Consider the following 19,882-nt stretch of genomic DNA (forward strand, 5'->3'; position numbering starts at 1 on the left):
CATGCATCTTTCCTGGATGCCACAGTGTGCGGGCCAGGGTAACGGTTCAGTTTGCCTATTTAAGTCTCCTACCGAGACAACGTAAGGAAATGGTGGATCGATGTTGTCAAGAGGAGCTACTGTGGAGAGTTCAAAATCACCACCAACACCAGTCTCTGCAGTGTCCACATTACCCCCGATAGTTACAGCACGGCCACAGGCATTACGTGCCCGCCACCGAGCCTCTCCGTCCGCCGACAGCGGCTGCTACCATCACGGCCACCGGAGAGAGAGCACCTGCTGTCGGTGGCGGGCACGTAATGCCGGTGGCCGTGATGGTAGCAGCCGCTGTCGGCGGACGGAGAGGATGTGCCCGCCACCGATCCTCTCTGTCCCGCCGAAAGTAGGTGCTCTCATCTCCGCCACCGGCATTACGTGCCCGCCAGTGTAAGTGTGTGCTTATGTTATAAATATTGTATTCGTTTAATTAAATGTATTTTGCTGAAGGTGCAAATCCTGAAAGTGATTTTACATCGTGCCCATGTAATGTTAGCAAATGTTATTGCATTTAATCATGACATGATTTGGCCTGATTCCCTGAGCGAGTCCATCTGACAGCACAATGATAATCCACAGGTAATATTTTATGTGCACCAATATAGCTATGACAAGGAATTATATGTAGACTGGGGTTTAAATTACTGGGAAATAAATTACCATTCTGATGGAGACTGTGAGGAACGAGGCTGAGCACTATCAGTGTCGGACTCAAACAGGTAGTGCTGGGTCCTTCAGACGATGCTGCTAGCACTAGCTTCCATTGTTGCTAGGCTACGTCCTTGTGCAGTACACATAGGGCTCCCCTCCCGCGCGTGGGCGTGGTTCCAGCGCCTCTAACTGACACGCCCCCAGCGTTTCACAGCAGAGAGAAGTGCTTGTTTTTCCATGATTTTGAGACCTAATTTTATATACTTAGCAATTTTTTTAATCTTTCAAATTTGGCTCAGTGGTCAATGATACATGTTACTGTGGTGTGACAAACTCATAACACATTTTTTTTGCTGCTTTACACGCACTTTAATTATTTATTCATTTGTATATCTATTTTCATTGCTGTGATTGGCTTTGGCTTACAGGAATAAATACATTTGTGGAAATAAATTGGGGAAAAATGCAAATTGAAACGAATACAGAAATAAATATTTTTAAAAATAAATTAAAGCCGAAATATCTATGTAGTCACATTTTATACATTGATTAATGCCTACATTTATTTATTTTTAATTTTGTTTTTGGTGCATTTAAAAACATATTTTTTGTCATTTATTTATATATGTTTTTTTATTTCTGATTTTGGTAGTTTTAGTCCTCCATTAAGCTGCCCAATAACTCAGAGAATGGACATTGTAAAAGGATAATATGTCATATGTTCTGAAATTAAACGGTCTCAAGTCAAGTGTATTTTCCCCAGAAACACTTTAATGGAATGAATGTGACAGACAAAGCTCCTATAGAAGACGAACAAAGTGAATAGGTTGTAGTTTGATTTACTACACCTTTAGTGTGACTGCAGGGATTTACTTTTCATTATCTATTATCTAAATGTCATTTACTAAATTGGGACCAGACCCTGACACTAGATGGCAGTCGTTTACCATGAATAACGCTCCGTGTGTAACTAGAACTGGGCGTACTGTGAACTTAAGGGCTGAGTGTGTCTTTATAAACTTTGTAATAACCAAAACAATAAGCTAATAATTTCTGCACATCATGTTGTGTTTGACTGGAAAACGACACAATTGAGTCGTCGTCTTCATTACTCAGTACGTTTCAAATCACATTTGTAGATCTTTAAAATGTGACTTTTGATGTGGTTCTTTTGTTGTTGCTGCAGCTTTCACAACCTGCTCCAGCTACCTTTGAGGACAGACATGTTTTGAGGATGGAAAGCTACTAAAATATCATTATCTCATCAGTAGGTGTTGGGTTATGACTACTTATCCTCATGATACATGTGGAGTTTTCTTACATCTGTTCATCTTTAACATCCAGTTTGTGTTAAACAGTTGTTTCAAGTCAAGAAATGCTGACAACTCGTCCACAGTACACTTACCAATTAGTATTTATTAACAATATCTTTTTCAATCTCAACATTTTTTCTTAAATAAACTACAGTACAGTGTACATAGGTTCATTTCACTCGCAGCCACAAATATCAAAGATATTTACAGGTTTACATACAATATATACACATATGCACAGGAGGCATGTACACAAGGCTTCTGTGTGTCCCTGTGGGATTAAAGCTCACACATTTGGCTACAGCCTCAAGAGTGATGAGGGAAGTTCACTGACAGGTCCATAAAAGACAAAAACACTGGCAAAATAAAACAGGGTGAGATTTACATGATGTACAATTATTACAGGCTTAGTGAGTGAAAATGGCACCATGTTCTCATGTACAGTAAGGGATCTCTGGGGAGGGGGGAAATATAAAGTGAAAGAAATATGAACAATTTCACATCGGCAAACCAGTTGTCAGAGACAACATGTCGAAGATGTAACAGTATGTATAACATATGACATTGTATGTACACATTTCCATATCAATGGATATGAAATATGTCAATCCACACTTCCATGACAGGGATTGAGATGATCACATAGCATTCTCATTGTTCCTTCAATAAACACACATATATACAAAAAAAAGACATATTCAAAAAACACACTCAAGGGCAACGACACGTTCACTCCCACATCTTTCAATCTTCTTTCCCCCCCTCCCCCCCAACAATTATGTGCTTCCCTTTTTGAATGCATATGGAGCAAAGACAGTAGCAATAGCAACATGCATTAAAAGGTGTGTAAATGTTCTTTTAAAAATTTAACTCACAGCCCGTTTTTCCTCATTTTGAGACGTCTGATTCGGTTGGAACCTTACAAGCTTTAAAGAGATTTAAATACTGCAAGACGCAGGACTTTCCAGCACGCATGAATTCAAAAACAGTAAAATCAAAAAAACTAATAAATATTTAAATAACAATGTCACTAAATTAGTACCGGCTGTAGTCGTGGCTACTCTCAGTGTCACGGAAATGGACTCATTCAGAAGAAAGAAGCATTTCCTGTCCTCAGTAGCTGTCCTATGAATAAGGTAATGAGAGTAATTTAAATACTGGATAAACATTTTTATGTGAACTAAATTTTTTTTAGTATTGTAGTGGTTTCAGTTCTATGGTACAAAAGGAGCCCTTCAGAGCACAGCTGCTACTCAGGCCACTAGTTCCAACATCACATTATAATGGCACCTTTTAAAAGTAAAGTGGGATGGGAATGCGGTGGAAACACAAACTGGCTGACTGGTTTAAGTAAATTGTGAGGATTAACTGTAAAATTAAACATGTTCAAAGTCATGACTCGAGAGCAGGTGACTGACACAAGTATCAGTCTGTCAGTTTAGAATTCTTAACCCTAAAATCAGGGCTAAAATTAAGGCGTTTTCACTGTTTGTTCAAGTTTCTCACAATGTTCACGTCTCACAGCTGTTAGTTGTTTTTTTTTAGCGCAGTGCTCAAGGTCATTAATGCTCGATGTGTTATGTACAAGCTCCAGTGAGTAGCACCAATAATGGCAGCACTGACAAAACGTGCTCCCATCACATTTCATGGTTCTGTGCAATTTCAGTTGAGAACCAGGACCAACCTTTAAAAAAAAAGATTTTTGTACTCAAAAGTAGTGTGTAATACAAAAAGTAAGGCTTTTGAGTTCTGACTGAACAAACGAGGAGAGTGAAATTCATGCCGGGAAAATGTTTCATAGTCAAGTTTTGTAGAGGTGGAACAGCAGCAGTGTGATTGGACAAGGCAGTGTCTGTTTGGTCCGACAGGCCCAGGTCCGTTGGTCCCGCCCAGTGCAAAATACCAGCCGATAGCTCGATTGGTCTGTGGATCTCTAAAATATGCTACACCATGTTGGCCAGCTCTGTGGAGTCTGTTTCTGAGTCTGCCTCGTTGTCCCTGCGAGAGAAAACAAAGAGTCATCAGTTGGAGTCCAGCTTCGCTCAAACACGGCAACACAAGAGAGTAAAACATGTCCTGCCTTACCTCTGTTCCTGTAGCAGTTTGCGGTTGCCTTGCCTCCTCTCCTCATCGATCGGATACCAGTACAATATGACCAGGCCGATTAGGATGAGAGCCACGGGGGCGGCGGAGACCAGCAGTTTCAAGGTTAGATCTACTGCCTCTGGTTGAGTGCAGCCTCGACTGATGTAACCTGCGAAACTGTAAAAGAAGACGCATCATGAAACTGAAATCTGTGGTGCAGAGAATGTCGGTGTTGAGGCGTACATCTCCTGTGGTAATCTATTATTTTCTTAGTAAAGCAAAGATCTTGATGTGAAGGCACCAAACTGCTGATCAAAGGCCGACAGTCTGCTGAGGAGTCAGTCATGTGATTCTACACTACGGCCTTACTGTACTTAATCTAATGAAAGCAAATTCCTCGCTTTGATGTGGGATTTATGTGCTAGAGATTTAGCTTAGCCTCATTTAGACTTTTTTTTTGTGTGTCCCAGTCTGGTGAATGAAACACCTACAAAAACCTTTATAATGACTTTAAATATAAGCGCTGTGTGTGTGTGTTTAAGTGAATACTTACTCTAAACTGAGTGTGGAGATGCCAAGGGAGACTCCAGATGCGAACTTGGTGAAGAAAACGTAGAAGGAATAGAAGAGAGCTTCGTGGCCGGTGGAGTCGGGGTTCTGCACTTGGAAATCGTCAACAACGTCGGGCAGCATAGACCTGAAAAACACACAGTTTAAGTCACGATTGGATAAACACATAAATACATTTAGTATTCCTGTGAGGAAAACATAAAAGGAAAAAAAAAAGAAGTTAGCAGGGTTCTTACCAGGGCAGCAGGAAGGCTGCAGCCACTCCGACTCCGGCAGCAAAGGAGACGATGTAGGTGACAATCAGGTTACTCTTTACACACACCACCAGGATCATGAAGGGAACCACGGACTGGAAAGAAAAGCAACACATTAGACCACTAAGGCACACAAGATCAGCTGTCTTTCAGATTTACTTCTCAAAACAAGTCTCTTAATAGCTGCAGAGCCATTTTCCTTAATCTCAGAGAATATGACTTATGTCCTGTAAATCTTACAGGCTTCATTTGAATTAGAAGTGGTGTGGGCCTTACCAAGGAGCCGACGCAAACCGCAGTCTTCTTTCCAAAGCGACTCAGGAACCACTGCCAGAAGGGGATGGCCAGAGTTGCAGAGAGCTGAAGGGGGAAAAACAAATTCTGGTTAACCAGCTGGTTTTGTTTTGTCACACACGGCAAGATAAAGCTCACAGAAGTTTCAGTAAATTCCAGTAAAGGCCCCTCTTTTACAGGGAGGACTCTCTGTGTAACATTATAAGTCAGTACAGACACGACATTAGAAACATTCTCAAAATGCTCTAGCCTTTGTTTGGGTTCGACAACACTTGCGCGGCGATGCAGAAACGCACACATCTGACCTCTCGCACCTGCCAAACACAACAGCGACGGTGGAAGACAATATGGTTTCTGCGGCCCTTCCCAAAACAAATTCGAGCTCCGTGTGATGCAAACTTCCGCAGGGGTCACCCTATGACTCTACAGGAGGGGCAGAGGGCTGTCTCGGATCAGTTTGGCCTCTGACCCCTGCTTGTTTGCCTAAGGTAAAGATAACAAAAGGCCGCGGAGCTATGTTTTTTTCCCACCTTTTTCTCATGAAAGAGATAAACCACTGACGCATCCTTTCGATAGTCTACAATAACAATTCTGTGCAGCCTCAATCGCCGTTTTATGTGGTTTCTCACGTCATTTCCTTCCGTTTCACAGCTTTCATTTTGTGTCGTAACAGCAGTATGTGTCTAAACTTCCTCTGCAAAACCACAAGTCTGACACACCAACCTCTGCAATGTGAGGCTTATTGGCCTTCCTCTCACGAATCGATCACTATCAATTAACATGCCTTTATCTTCCAAACAGGCCTCATAAAGAATGCTTTACACAACTGACCTCAGTATGTTCCTGCCAAATAAAACAGTAGAAAAACATGGCTACTTCTCCAACAAAAACACTGCCCAGCCCTGGAAAATCAGTTCATTTGCCGTGCAGCAGCAAAGCTAGACAACAAGATACTATACAGCATTGCTTTCTGCTACGTGAAAGCCTTATATTCGCAATAAAGCCTCAAGCACAAGTACTCGTATAATGTTGTTTAACTTAGCTTTGCTCTAATAAGATCCAAGTTTCCAGGATTAGTCGCACATCTCATCAAATTACTCAGGTGAGGATTATGGGTAACTTCATGAGGAGTGCTTTCTGTGAAAAGTCATTTCACTAAATAAATGTAGTACTTCCACAGAAAGTCGCAGCCCTGGCTCCGTAATCCTTTCCATAAAGTCAAGGATCAAAGCATGTAATCTTTTCACCCTCGCTAACCTGCACTTTCTCAGCCCGTACAGCAGGACTGTGCGTGCTACTGGAGGCACATCTGTGGATTAATTGGCTTTAATACCTGTCAGGATGTGAGGTGATGCTTTGATAAGATGAGCTTTTTTTCCAAAAAGGGTCAAGAGAGATAAATGAAAGGATAATAAAAGTGTGGCTCCTCGAGTGTCTGTGGGAATGGGGTGGCATTCAGGCAGAGTGGACACATATTATGGAAATGTGCAGCCAGGAGACACTGCTTTCTAACCAAGAACAGAGCAGGCTTGTAATTGAAGACAATTTATGTGTTCGCCCTGGGAGGGAAGCTTTTGTCTGCACTCGGAGCTAATGGCTAAACTTATTCGACACAAAGAAGGTTTCATACGCTGAGGGATATGTGGCCATCGCCATGGGAACAGCCTACATGTCTGCGTGTCTGAAAATGCCTCCTGCGTGCGTGCGTGGACTCACCATGATGACCAGCAGAATGTTCTGGAAGTCGTTTCTGAAGCCCAGCGTGGAGCTGCAGAACAGGGCGAAGTTTCCCTCCAGGAGCTGCGGGACGAAAGCACAGAGACTCACTCAGTCAGATTCTGCTGCCTAAACACACAAACACGCCGCCGGCCAACATCGCGGGCGCTGTGTAAACTGTGGCTGGGAGCGAGTTGTGATTTGGTTGAATTCATTCACCAAAAAACAAACATAGGACGGACACACACTAACCATGCCCATAGTAAAATGATGCGTGTGTGTCTCTATACTCACCATGAAACCTAGTGAGGTGAAGAGGAAGACCATGACCAGTTTGGCATACGGTCCGTGCCCCATCACCAGCCTAATCCCCTGGAAGAAAGACATGGGCTCTGACCTGGGACGAGAAGAAGACTCTGGAAGAGAAAAGAATAAACAAAGGTTAAAAAAATTACCACTTGAACACGTTTTTTAACTCGTGTTTTCCTGCTGCCATTGATTTTCATTCAGTACAGGAGGAGCGGCCTTTCAGGCTCGTACTTAACTGGATTTCTATTAGTGCCGTCACTAGTCACAAGCTTTCTAATTTGGCCCACATCCTGTGTGCTCTCATACGGCCCATCAGCCCACAGTCAGACCACAGCAGACAGCTATGATTCTGCATCCCTATTGGACTAGAGTGGAAGCGTCATTGACGGCTCTGTTCACTGTTCACGTTAGAGTGTTTGCTTGCGTCCAATGAGGGAGATTAACTCGATCGAATGGCGTTTTAATGGTTTTCGGAAAGTGGCAAAAATCAATGAACGCTTTTAACTAAAGAAAGTGTTTGATTTAACAGTTAAAAATTCAAACCAAACATTTTAATGACCGTTAAATATGATGCAATTTCAAAGGCATGGATCAATAATTTGATGAGCAAAGAAATTGTCTCTGATTCGCCCCTTATTTGAGAGTTTTTTACACTTTTCAATTCAAAGAGTGATAATAGAGCCAGTTTGACCGACAGATCGATGCCTTACCTTTTTGCTCTCTCACACCGAAGAAAAGCACGATAGCGCAGAGGACATAGATTAAGCAGATGACACCGGAAGCGATCATGTAGGCCGCTCTCTGTAAGGAAGGAACGAGAGAGGAAAAGGACAACAGTTAGCAAACATCATCCGTTTTCCAAAAGTTCTTTTTCCTTGGAACAGTAAAGCTGTCGTTAGGGTTTACTGCCAAAAATGTGACTAATGAGTATGTGTGTTTACCGTGTGCTCCAGGGAAATAACAGGCTCTGAGTCGTTGAGGAGTTTTGAGGAGTTGCTTAGGTTGGCCACGATGTCGCCGGGCCCTGGGAGGCAGGGAGCGTTCGCCATGCCCACGATCTGCCCCTGGATGGCTGTACCAACAACAGTTCCCAAAACCTCCACCGTCATCCCTGATTGAGGGAAACACAGGAAAGATATTAAGGAGATGACACACGCCACTTGTCTTTCCTGTCAGGAGATTTAATTCGGAAAGTTTTACATGCAGACTGTGATACTCACTGTACGCTGTGGCCGAGTCTCTTTCTCTCTGCTCCGAGCTGATGAACATGGTGAGGGCAGAGTACGGCACATGGAAGCACTGATTTGAAAAGAAAAAGAAGAACAAAGTGAGAACAGTGAGCGCAGAGCTTTATTGATTGTCATGCAGAGAAGAAAAGATGAGTTGAAGGAGTTGTTCGACAATTTGGGTAATTTGCTTCTTTGCATTCTGGCAGAGGGTTAGATGAGAAGATTACCCTGTCTGTAAATTAAATCTGAGGCTGCTATCAACAACTGGAAAGCATTTGGAAAAGGGGAGAAAAGCTATCTTGGCTCAGTCCAGCTGTAATAAAATCCGCCCATCATAACCTTGAAAACTCACTTATTAAAAAGTTACATTTTGTTTGTTTAGTCCTTACAAAAAGCAGTCTCCAGGCAACCAGATGAGACTCAAGGAAGTTACTGCTTTTAGCCAAGAAATAGGCCCGCATGTAGCCATTAGTATAACCGTTCAGCAAATTCTTGTTTTTACACATACACGATATAACGTGTTTAAAAAGAGCAAAGCTAGCTCTTAGCCCCCTTTCCCTTGCTGCAGCTCTGCAGAGTGCAAGTGGTATCAATCCTCTCATTTAATTCTTTGCAATAAAACAATGCTTTTTCCCAAAATGAGGAACTATTTCTTTTACATCAGTTATTTTAGATTATTATATATATATATTATATTATATATATATTATTATATGATACTTCCTGACAAAAATGTGATGGAACGATTGCTACACTTTGTGATTATCAAATCAGTCAAAAAAAAAAGGGTGAATCACAATTAATGTTACTTCATATTGACCCCATAGTAACCTTTCATTTTAAAATAAGGAGTTATTTAGGAAGTGTAAAACTCATGTGCAACATTGAGTCATAGAAATGTTTAGCAGTCACATGCCGAGTGTGTGCGTGTCTGCACGAGTGTGGTACTCACAGTCTGAAGCGTCTGGAAGATGCAGTAGAAGAAAAGGTACCAGATGACTTTGCCATCCTCAAACGGAGGAACATACCATATGAGGAAATAGGAAAGCACAGCCAGAGGGGTCGAGAGCACGATCCTGCAGAAGAACAGAGGAGAGACAACAACAACAACATCAGTGGATGTCCAAAAACGTGAGCCTACTCGTGTGTGAAACATTCCGACCCTGTAAACAATTAGCAGCCTTTATAAAAGAGAGGGGCCACGCGTTACATAACAAATAGTCTAAGGATGGCTTTCATTGCATTGTGCCAACTTTTCTTCACACTGATCATCAAGCACAGAGAGACAGTGTTCTCTGCCTTCACTCGCATGAAACAGGTCGGCCTTCAGGCCTGGATGTAACGGTTATGTTGGGGGGCAATGTTGCCAAACAAGACACTTGCTATGATCTCATCATGTACAGAGGATTCATTTACTTTCATTGCATAAAAAAATGCGTCATTGAGGTACTTGTACGTGTGTTAGTAGTAGAAGAATGTTGATATGAATAAGAACATAACTCAAGTTTCCTGAACGCATCCGTGCCATCCTGTATCCAGCCTCCTCCTCCTCTTCCTCATAAGTGTAACATCCAGTAAATACCAAAATGAGGTCACTGTAATATGAAACATACTGAAATCCTGCCAGAGTAGAATTTCTTTAGTCACTTCCTTTCTGCTGTGGTCTGATCAACTCTCTCCAATCACATACCAGATTGTGAAAGCAAACCACACCTCATCCACAAAACAGGAAGCAGCCCGGGCATCCTGCTTGTCCACGGGAAATGTTAATCACTTTTTAACATCAGGTGATCCATCAGACAGGATGTGAGGTCATAAAGGCATCACAATTGACCCCCGCAGCGGCATTCCATTGTCATATACATAAATGAGAAATGACGCTCGGCAGCGACTGATGTCCAATCAAAGTAACTTCACTGCAGACTCAACACTGACCAGCTTCAGCCTTTCTTACAGGAACACACAGTTTGATGAACATTGTGTGCTTCACAGAGACGGACACGTCCGGAGGAGCAGCATTGTGCAGACTCTCCCTTTCCCACATGTGATGTTAACTGCACACTGGCGTGAAGCCACTGAGGGCGTGGTGCACAAGTCAAAGCAGGTGCTCCATCCAGAGATGACTTTACGCTTAGGAATGCTTTTTTTTTTTAAGCTTATTTCCTCTGTGCCAAAAGAGACCAACACCTACTCATGTATGCATGCCATTTGATTTGACTTCAGTGTATGCTGTTCTCAGACAGGCTGCAAGACTGAGCCAACAGTTGCACTGTACTTGCATAAGTGCAGTGACACAAGTAGTAGGCCATATAAATAGTAGTCAAATGCCCCCCCGGATCATATTCAAATGTCCTCTGAAATAACCATGCTGACTCAGGATCGGGGATTATATCTCAGCTGGTTAACTTGGTTGCAAGTTACAGCTTTCAGTCCATCTCTATCTGTGAGAACATCTCGTATACGTTGACAGCAACATGCAAAAATGTTCTTTTGGCAGCCATCATTGGGCTGGGTGCATGAGAAGATAGATAGATATATAACTTGATCCATCTGTAGAGAAGCTGTAATTAAAGATGACAACCAAGCTGATACCAATAATAAGAGGTAAAGAAGTAAAAAAAAGTTTCAGACATCTATATATCCACCGATATACACACATTTTTGGCAATGACCCCTGAAATGTGGTTATCAAACTCTTGTGATAAAGATATGTAATGGAGGCAGGATCATTTACAAGTTAACTATAAACTTACTGTCTAAAATGACACCAGTGTACTGAAACAGTAAACTTCATAGTCAAATTCAAGCACTGTTCAGGCATTTTCAAGGTGTATTTTCAAGCTCTTCTAACTTACATCTGTTTTTAAGTTACATATTTATAGACATGTGCTTGAAATGATCACATTAAATCATTTTGCAATAAACAGCCAAAATTAAGTTTTTTTCTAAAAAGGAAAGACAAAAAAGTTTCATGTTTCAAAATGTGTCACCTGTCTGTAAGTAGACTTGGCATCCTACTGTATTTAACCTAAGTGAGCCAATATAAATCTATTTATTATTAAAGTAATGCAGTTAGGCCTAAAACTTCCAGCACTTTACCCTGAAAACACCATATTAATATTAATCTTTTCCTGCATTACAATCTCTAAAAAGAATATTTTACACTGATACCAATATATCTGTGACAGGCCAATATTGGCCGGTTATATTGGCCAACCGATATTTCAGTGAGGCTCATTCTAGTTTTGAGGCCTTGACTTCATGTCGACATATTTTGACAACAACTACATTAAAAAAATAATAAATCATGCTTTATGTGAAAAAATAAATCAGTCAGTGGTAAGGTAAAACTCCCCACATCTCTCAGCACACTTTGCTGAATTTGAAATTCACATTAAGCAAAACCGCCTGTATTTGTTGAGGTACTAATAAAAACTTCAGATGCTCAACAGTGTCCAAGTTAATTAAATTAAATGCATGTTAAGGGAATAGTAGGAAACCTGCAGTCTGTCACTTGTGACTGCTCCAGCAGCTCTGCAGCAACAGTGCGGCTCAGTCTAACCCTGCGTCGCAACTTGAACTCTAGTAACCTCCAGGATTCCTCAGCCAGTCTTTAAAAATCCTACCGGGGCCCTTCCCAGCCCAGAGCTGACATGCCATTGGCTCACGCGTGTGGTGTGTTGTGGGCTGGACCAATGGGAAGCAAACCTAACCCGCTCTCCCCTCCCCCACCTTCCTAAACACGGATTTTTTTAAGATGGAGCAGCTCCGGCTGCCTCTCCGCTGCTTCCTCCCTTCTCTCAGGCGCCGCAACCATCTCCTCACATCTTTTACGACCCAACTGACTGTAGTGTGAACGAAACATGCCAATCATTCCTCCATCCCCTTCTTCCTCCAGCAGCCTCCGGGTCCACACCCATCTCTGACAATACATGGACGAGCTGCATCTCGCTTCGCACGAGCAGCGGTGGTGTGACCCACTTCTGAGATCTCAAACATCAGCATCTTGATGTCGGCTGGAAATTGCAATAATGATTTAATAGCCTCAGCCCTCCCTCACATTAGTTCAATTAAACAGACTTGTATGCACAAACATTAAGTCTGCAACAACATTTCTAAAGGGTGCATTCAATTCTACATTTTTTGGATTAAAAAGTGAGTCAAGATAAGGTGTAGAAATGATATTTGTCTGAAAGAGGGCTCCTATCGTTTGCTTATAAAACCTCCATCTTAAACCTGCAGAACAAGAAGCTACTTCAGTGTTTTTTATGTCTAACTGCCACCGCTTGATTTCCCAACCACAGAGGTACATTTCTGTCCCTCCCTGGGAACTGCTAGCCAACAGCTGAAGAGGAAGATCATTCCTTTGTATTCTATATTCATTATGCAGGTGTTTTCTGTGTACGTACACTCATGGGAGCATTAAAACAAGAAGCTGAGGAGGGGGCCCACACAAGACCTTCGCGACTGGGTTCATCTCCCTTCTTTCACACATTTCGTACCCAACTAGGGAGATCATATTTTAATCAAGCAGGCCATGCATCTCCCTGTGCTGCTCATTATATGTGCTGCCTAAGCCCTCTGAGACATTTACCTTGTCTTGTCACCTTTTCACTCAATAAGGCACAGCATGTTGCTCAACACTGAGGGTGCAGTAGCTCTAAAATGTCTCCGGTGTTGACAGGCGATCACTCCTATATCCAGCATCTCACTGACACCCTACACTTCTTTACTCACGTAACAGTGTGAATGGAACCTGTTAGACATGAGAGCCGAAGGAGGTCTGAAATATTTCTGACAATGCAGGAACCGCGGGTTAACACTCATGCACCAGTCATGAACAGACAGATAGCTCATGAGATATCTAGGCAAGTAGGCTGCTCTTAGGTTGAGAGGCAGAAGTGTGGGGGAGGGGGATATAGCAGCTATAAAGAAAAAGGGGTCAGTAACCTTCTTTGAAAAAGGTCTGATCACAGGCCTCCCACTCCCTCAGCCTGGCCGCCACACAAAGTGAACATCCTAACATTAATTTAGCTTCAGGCTGCGTTGCTTTTTATGAGGGGACGTCATTGTTGCTCTTGTCAAACGGACAGGAAAAACGAAATAATAGTGTCAATGCAATTAAACGAACGTCCTCAAAACTATGTAGTTTTGGAGATGAAATTCAAACTTCAAAAATGTTAATATTTACAATATTATTGAGGAAAATAAGGCTAAAAGCTGAAGCTAGAAAGGTGGCAGGGTCCGCCAAATATAAACAGTAAAACAGTATGAAAATGTGTTGTCCTTTAAGGTCAGTTTGTTTATTTAAAAAAAATGATGAAGGCGAAAACAAAGACAGATTGTTTGCTCTTTTTCTCTGCACCTTTAAAATGATTTAATTCCCAATGACATTTAAATGTCGTAATTTTAAACAATACACTTTAATTGTTAAACTGTAAAATATCCTGTTACATATATTTGTCACAGGTGTTTGATAACCACATTAGAGGGATTATTGTAAAAAAAAAAGTGTGTATATCGATATAGGTATTTTTTAATCCCCCCACCCAAAAGGCTCTAATCAAAATATCTGATAGCTGAAATGAGCTCTATATTCAGACATACATGGATTCAGTTATCCGAGTCCTCCTGGTTGCTGAAAGAAGCAGACTTGGTAGCAGGCAGGAGCTATATTTGTCAATGCCATGCCAAAGGCCATGCTCTGGGAAATGTGCAAGCCTAGCACCTGCAGGAACTCCCAATATTTGTTTGGTATAAAAACAAAAAGGCTGGAAGTGTCTTTGCATTTGGCTTTAGTGGTCCATCCCTGACCATTTCACAGTTTTCACATTCTTCAGGACATTCCTTCATGGCCTGTATTCATAGTAGAGTATGTGTGTGCGTATGAAAAAAGGGGGAGGGAGCTCGAACGGACACAAGGACGCATGTGTGGGCAATAACGAAGTCGTACAGCAGTAATTGCATCAGCACAACCCACAGTAACCCCTCCTGGGAGGCTCCCAAACACAGTCCTGGCACAAAGCCCCGCCCCCAAACACTGACACATGTACAGTATCTGGTTGAAAAACTTCCACTAGCAGCTCTGACTCATTCAGGGTTTCCAACAGCAAATGCGTGACAAGTGCTTTAATGACAACATGGTAATGGAAATGGTGTGACAGAAACATTAGAGCTGGAGGAGGAGGATGCTCTCAAGACAATTACTCAGATATACTAAAAAGCTCTAAAAATAGATCTAGTCATCATAGAAATCAAGTCAAACAGTAGCTGGGATTTCGACCTACCAGGGCAGCATGCGTCCGAAACGCGTCCATGGGCTTCGGGAGACCAGGAAGCCCACTGTGGGGTCCGTAATGGCGTCCCATGCTCGGCCAACAAACAGGATGATGGAGGCGTAGAAGGGATCAAGCTGCCAAAGGAAGAAGAAACGCAAATTAGTGCAACTGTGGCTGTAAAAGTACACAACTGTCAATACAGTGGGTTGTTTGCTGATGCTCAAAAAACCTGTAATTCAGGTGTAATTTAATCCCTTTGCTACCAAGGCTAGGCATTGTTAATGCATTCCGCTGTGACTAACTGTCATGAGCAAGCTGACAAGGGTACATAGTTTGTATTGTTAAACTGTTAAGCCATTTGATGAAGCAGCTTGTTTTAAGTCAATAATCAAAAGGCAGCAAGAATCAAGTCAAATAGTGAAGGTGCCATTTGGCAGCTCAGCCCCTCTGCTGTTCATCCAGAGGAGACGAGCCTGACTGGAAGCCAGGCACGATGAATGCTCCGCTCCCAACTGTACTCCTGCGCCATGCTGCGTCGGCCAATAGACTCTTAATCAACGATCTTAGTAGCAGGACAAAGCTAAACCCCTGGGAAGCGGTTGACTTACACGCTGTTTTGGCCTTTACCATCAGATTAGTGTCAGAGCCCATTAAAGTGAGCCCCTCCTCGTCGTGCTACCAATCAGACCCCCCTCCCCAAGATTTCTCAGAGCAAGCCCGTATAAGCCTGCTCATACAGTACAGCTCCATTATGGAGACAATAATGGAAACTTTTTCCACCTCTTCATTTTTCCAGGATAATCGCCTCCTTTGTTAGCAAGCTTTGGCACTCACAATGTCCCTGTGTGTGCCCTTATGAGAGAGGTGGCTCGAGGGCACAGGAAAGATCGTGTACGAGTCCTTGTCCTTGAGTCTGTAAATGCCACCGCGCATACTGTGGCAGGACACAGAGTAAAGGAAGGACAAGTGTAGGAGCACAGTATGTTCCCAGGGAGGTGGTCCTCAAAGGGCAGCAGGGGGGCTATAATTAGGTCTGCAATATGAAAGTGACACCAAATCTCTGGACAGGTGTGAAAGGATCGCAACCAACTCACCTGAGCTACGTCCAATAGGTAGATCTGCAGGAAAAAGCCCAAGGCACATCCTGTGATCTGGTAGGGTGCTCCGCCGATGGCATAGCAGATCTTGTTGCAGACTGACAGCCTGTTCCTGTGCTCATTCTGGGGAAAAACAAGGAAACATTTTTTGTAGACTTAACTTATAGATCAATTAATCGTTTGAGAATCGGCAGATTAAATCGATAATTGAGATAATCATGAGTCGCAGCTCTAACAAGATCTGTTTATCATCTAAAAGGTGATATACACATATGATTTCAGGTAGATTACACATTCAACATTTAACAGCTTTTAAAGAAAGTAAGTATAGTAAGTATTTACAGCTGTCGGTCAATCTTTCCGGGCTTTGACAGGCCGAAGCATGTGCAGGTTCCTAACAGGGTGACTGCAATACAGCAGCAAACACTTGTATCCCTAGGGCTTATAAATAGGTAACTTTCTCAGTTTCTGTCTGAACGAGCAAATCCTAAACCTGTTGTTACTCTAATTTTCAGCCTAAGTCTTCTCACTCGTCCAATTAAGACAACACATTTTTCGGTGCCTCGTTAGGAATGTGGCCTAAATTCTTAATCGCCAGAGTCTTAAGAGCAGAGAGTTCAGCTGGCAAAAAGCTAACCATCGTGTAGCATATTTGGCAGAAGTCAGAGTCAGCCACTGGGAAACAAGAAACCCTTGGTTTGCTTACAAGCGCTCATTCTTTTCCATTTTCTCCACTGTAGATGTAATAATTTCCTCAGCAGACAGACACTAAACAACTCCTCTAACAGCGACACAAATCTCCGCTGATCACTGCCAGGGATTGACAACACCACACCAAAAAGGAATGGTTGACAGCGATTGGCAGCAGGCTGAACTGGCATAATATCTGAGCGGCCGCCTGCCAGTTTAACCAGTGCTCTAACCACTGCTGCCCAAAGACGGGTGAAAACACACCCTCCTCTCTGGCCAATCAAAAGGTTGTTTTCGGTGCTGCCTAATCTGCCCTCTTTTCAGCTGGGCAAAGAATTCCTCATCGTACTGGTGTTGAATGCAGATACTGTTATGGCCTCGGAGAAAAGATAGATGATAGTATCACCAGCTTATGAAAACGACCTTGGCCTGTGGCCACATTTCGGTGCTCCTCATGTATAAGAAGAAAATGGACACTGCCTCTTAGGTCACGCCACAACACAAAACATCACTGTGACCGAATGAACCGGCCTCTGTCTTGTTGATACAGCCAACGCAGGCTCTGTTTAGGTGACAAAACACTCTCGGGCTGAAATGGGGAACCAGCACCATCAAAACATTGGAGACTTTAGCGACTTGTGATGATGGAGATCTCAAACCAAAGCATTTTTGCAGACAGCGTGCAAACTCTTACATGTTCTCCTACACCTGTTCTACCTGTCTGCATAATAATACACATTTCTGCCACTCCTTGTTTTAACATGACATTGCAGTGAGTGTACATACTGTGTCATGGACCTGTTTTGGGGAGGTGTCACTATGACACTGTATTAGTGTCACTGGGCTTTGGAGCAATCCACTTCAATGACTCTTTGCATCACCGATGCTAAATCTGTTAAATCAGTAACAGCAGAGGGTGAAAGTATCTTGTCGGTGTTTTCAGCCTCCTTCACAGAGGGTTTATTTCATGAGAACGTCCAACAGTGTTGAGTGACGTAAAAACTAGCCACCCCATAATATCTCAGAGGCTACCACTCCTCTTATCAGCGCCACCAGTGATGATAAGATACCACTGACGGCTGAAAACATGCGTACATCAAATGTACATCCAAAAAGGGGTGGGGTTTACTGTAAATGTGCAAAAACGTTGTTAATAATGTCATATTTAAAAACAGAAATAGCAAAAACTCTCATTTCGGATGAGCTTTTGGGAAATGATCGTCTGGCTGCTGCCTCCGTCTCTGACACGTCGCCTTGCCTGGGTGCTTCCTGTTGCATTCACAGCCGCAGGAAACATGGGAATTACCCCAAAAATGCACTCGAAATACCAAATGAAGTGTGGATTTTCTACAACAACCGAGGAGACTTTTGAGAAGAAAAAGACTTGACATTGAAAAGTGATCATTTACCACCGTTTCATAACAACCACTGAATTAACACGCTGCTGCCAATTTCCTCCTCCTAATTTCGCTACTATAATCCAAAGCACTGTGTCACACTAGCTTCTGAAACCAAAAGACACCTAAGAACACAACTTTTGTTTGGTGACATTTTCGATTCACAATTTAGCTTTCGATTTGCGTATGCCAGTAAGTGTTAGGGCTGGATTCCCTTCTCTCAGATGTGAGGGGGCTTCCTTGAACGCAGCACTCAAACACACCTATTTTGGCGACAGAAAATCCCAAATAAATCCATATGGATGATGCAGCACACACATCATGTTATTATCAGGCGACAGCACCCTGAAGACTCACATTTTCAGCGTGACTGCACCATCATTTACATTTTTAATCCAATTCAATTTAATTTAATTTAATATGGGAGACCATTATCTAAATGAGGAATTCCAGTGTAACGTTTTATGGCTAAATGAGACAAGCTAGCTTAGCGACGGCAATAAAATCATATTTTAATGCAGCCGTTATGAAAGAGGAGTGGCTAACGTTAGCATTTTCAGGGGTTTAAATTTAGCTCTGCGTGGCTGGGGTAATGAGTACACAGAAAACCACTATCATTACAGACTGCAAACAAAAATTATGACTTAAACCCGCTATATTTAACCGTGTTTAGCTCGGTCCAAATACTCGGTTCATTTCATTTTTAACCGTTTGAAGAATGAAGAGGATGAGAGGAGGGAGACTCCTCGGCTCAAGTAGTATTGATTTATTGGCCTGGAATGGATTATATTTGTTCAAGTTTATCATTTCTTAACCAATTTTTCGTTCATTTAAAATTGTATCGAGTCACTAATGAGTCATATTTCGGTGTCGACACACCACAATGAGCACAGCGCGCCTAGCTAACGCACCAGACCCACTCCCAGCCCACCAGACTCCGGTGTGCTCCATTCATTCAAACGCTGAACCTGCATCTCCGTCAAAACCAGGTTTCATCCTCATCTACTGCTATCTGGTGAGGTGATTTTCAATAAAAAAACATCACTCTCTTTTTTTAATTAATGAATTAACTCACCTTTCTGGCGAGCTGGATGCCATCCGAGCTGACCGGTTTATTCAATAAACTGGCGTTGGAGTATTGTTCACCTCCTTCTCCTTTAGCCATAGCAGAATATCTGTCTTCTTGGTTTGAACTTGACGCACACCAACACCAGCAACAACCAAAAAATGTAGAAATGTCGAGTACGTCTTCTGATAAGGCTCGAAGAAACACGTCCAATCGTATCGTCGTGGTCTACACACACAATCTGAAAACTGAGTGGCTGTGGTAGCAGCAGTATGGTCGGATGTAGTAATTTTAAAAGCGTCCCCGCCCCTCCAACGTGCCATTCACCCCACACTTCACCCCGCCCCTCTGAAGGCGGGTCACAGTCAGGCTGCTGACTGGCTGCTCGGGCTGTGTCCTGATCCTGTATCATCTGACTGACTTGGAGCCATGAGAGATGACGATCAACTCCCACTGAAGAGCTTTCTGAAGAAATTCCGAGTGTCAACATTGAGTGCAAACAGCTGCTGTGACTGTCAAATTAGGGAATAAGCCCATTGTATCACACCCGTCAACGTGTCACATGTGGCATATCTATAATCAAGCACACTGCTCCAGTGTCCAGGGCTGCACTGAGGTCATGTCCTTGTGAAGATACATCTGGTGGGCTGTTTTGTAGACTGATTAGTAGATTTCAAATTTGCCTATCTTCACAGCACAAAAGGAATAATGGAGTCAGTGTCCAGAGTTTTGTCCCTGGCAGCAGAGGTGCAGTCAGAGCTTCATGTTGTGAAATAAAACCCGCAGAATTAATAAGTTAGCTATGTGAATTACTCATAAGTAACATTTTGTGAGCGGGTGTGGTGTGTGTGTTAAAGGAGCTTTGTCTCATGATCTCAATATTTATACAATTTTGGG

General features: G+C 42.7%; 1 protein-coding gene across 1 annotated transcript; it reads right to left on the bottom strand.

Moving 5' to 3' along the window:
- Positions 1 to 2,078: 2,078 nt before the first annotated feature.
- Positions 2,079 to 19,264, bottom strand: mfsd2ab (MFSD2 lysolipid transporter A, lysophospholipid b). Its single transcript, XM_084379746.1, has 14 exons — positions 18,995 to 19,264; positions 15,830 to 15,955; positions 14,745 to 14,869; positions 9,410 to 9,533; positions 8,449 to 8,527; positions 8,170 to 8,339; positions 7,939 to 8,029; positions 7,214 to 7,335; positions 6,920 to 7,003; positions 5,186 to 5,269; positions 4,892 to 5,004; positions 4,639 to 4,782; positions 4,086 to 4,262; positions 2,079 to 3,998 (listed from the first exon to the last, which is right to left on the bottom strand). Exons 1-14 carry the CDS (start codon positions 19,082 to 19,084, stop codon positions 3,944 to 3,946), a joined length of 1,584 nt encoding a protein of 527 aa, XP_084235872.1. The 5' UTR covers positions 19,085 to 19,264; the 3' UTR covers positions 2,079 to 3,943.
- Positions 19,265 to 19,882: the final 618 nt, after the last annotated feature.

Source organism: Pagrus pagrus (genome assembly GCF_965226575.1).
Source record: "Pagrus pagrus genome assembly, chromosome: 17".
Lineage (NCBI taxonomy): Eukaryota > Metazoa > Chordata > Actinopteri > Spariformes > Sparidae > Pagrus > Pagrus pagrus.

Bases quoted from the DNA above. Each gene is read 5' to 3' on its own strand.
- mfsd2ab (XM_084379746.1), bottom strand. From the start codon at position 19,084: ATGGCTAAAGGAGAAGGAGGTGAACAATACTCCAACGCCAGTTTATTG. The intron at 14,870-15,829 runs GTGAGTTGGTTG...TTCCTTTGGCAG, and splicing joins ACCTATTGGACGTAGCTCAG to CTTGATCCCTTCTACGCCTC. The intron at 4,783-4,891 runs GTAAGAACCCTG...TGTGTTTTTCAG, and splicing joins GCAGCCTTCCTGCTGCCCTG to GTCTATGCTGCCCGACGTTG.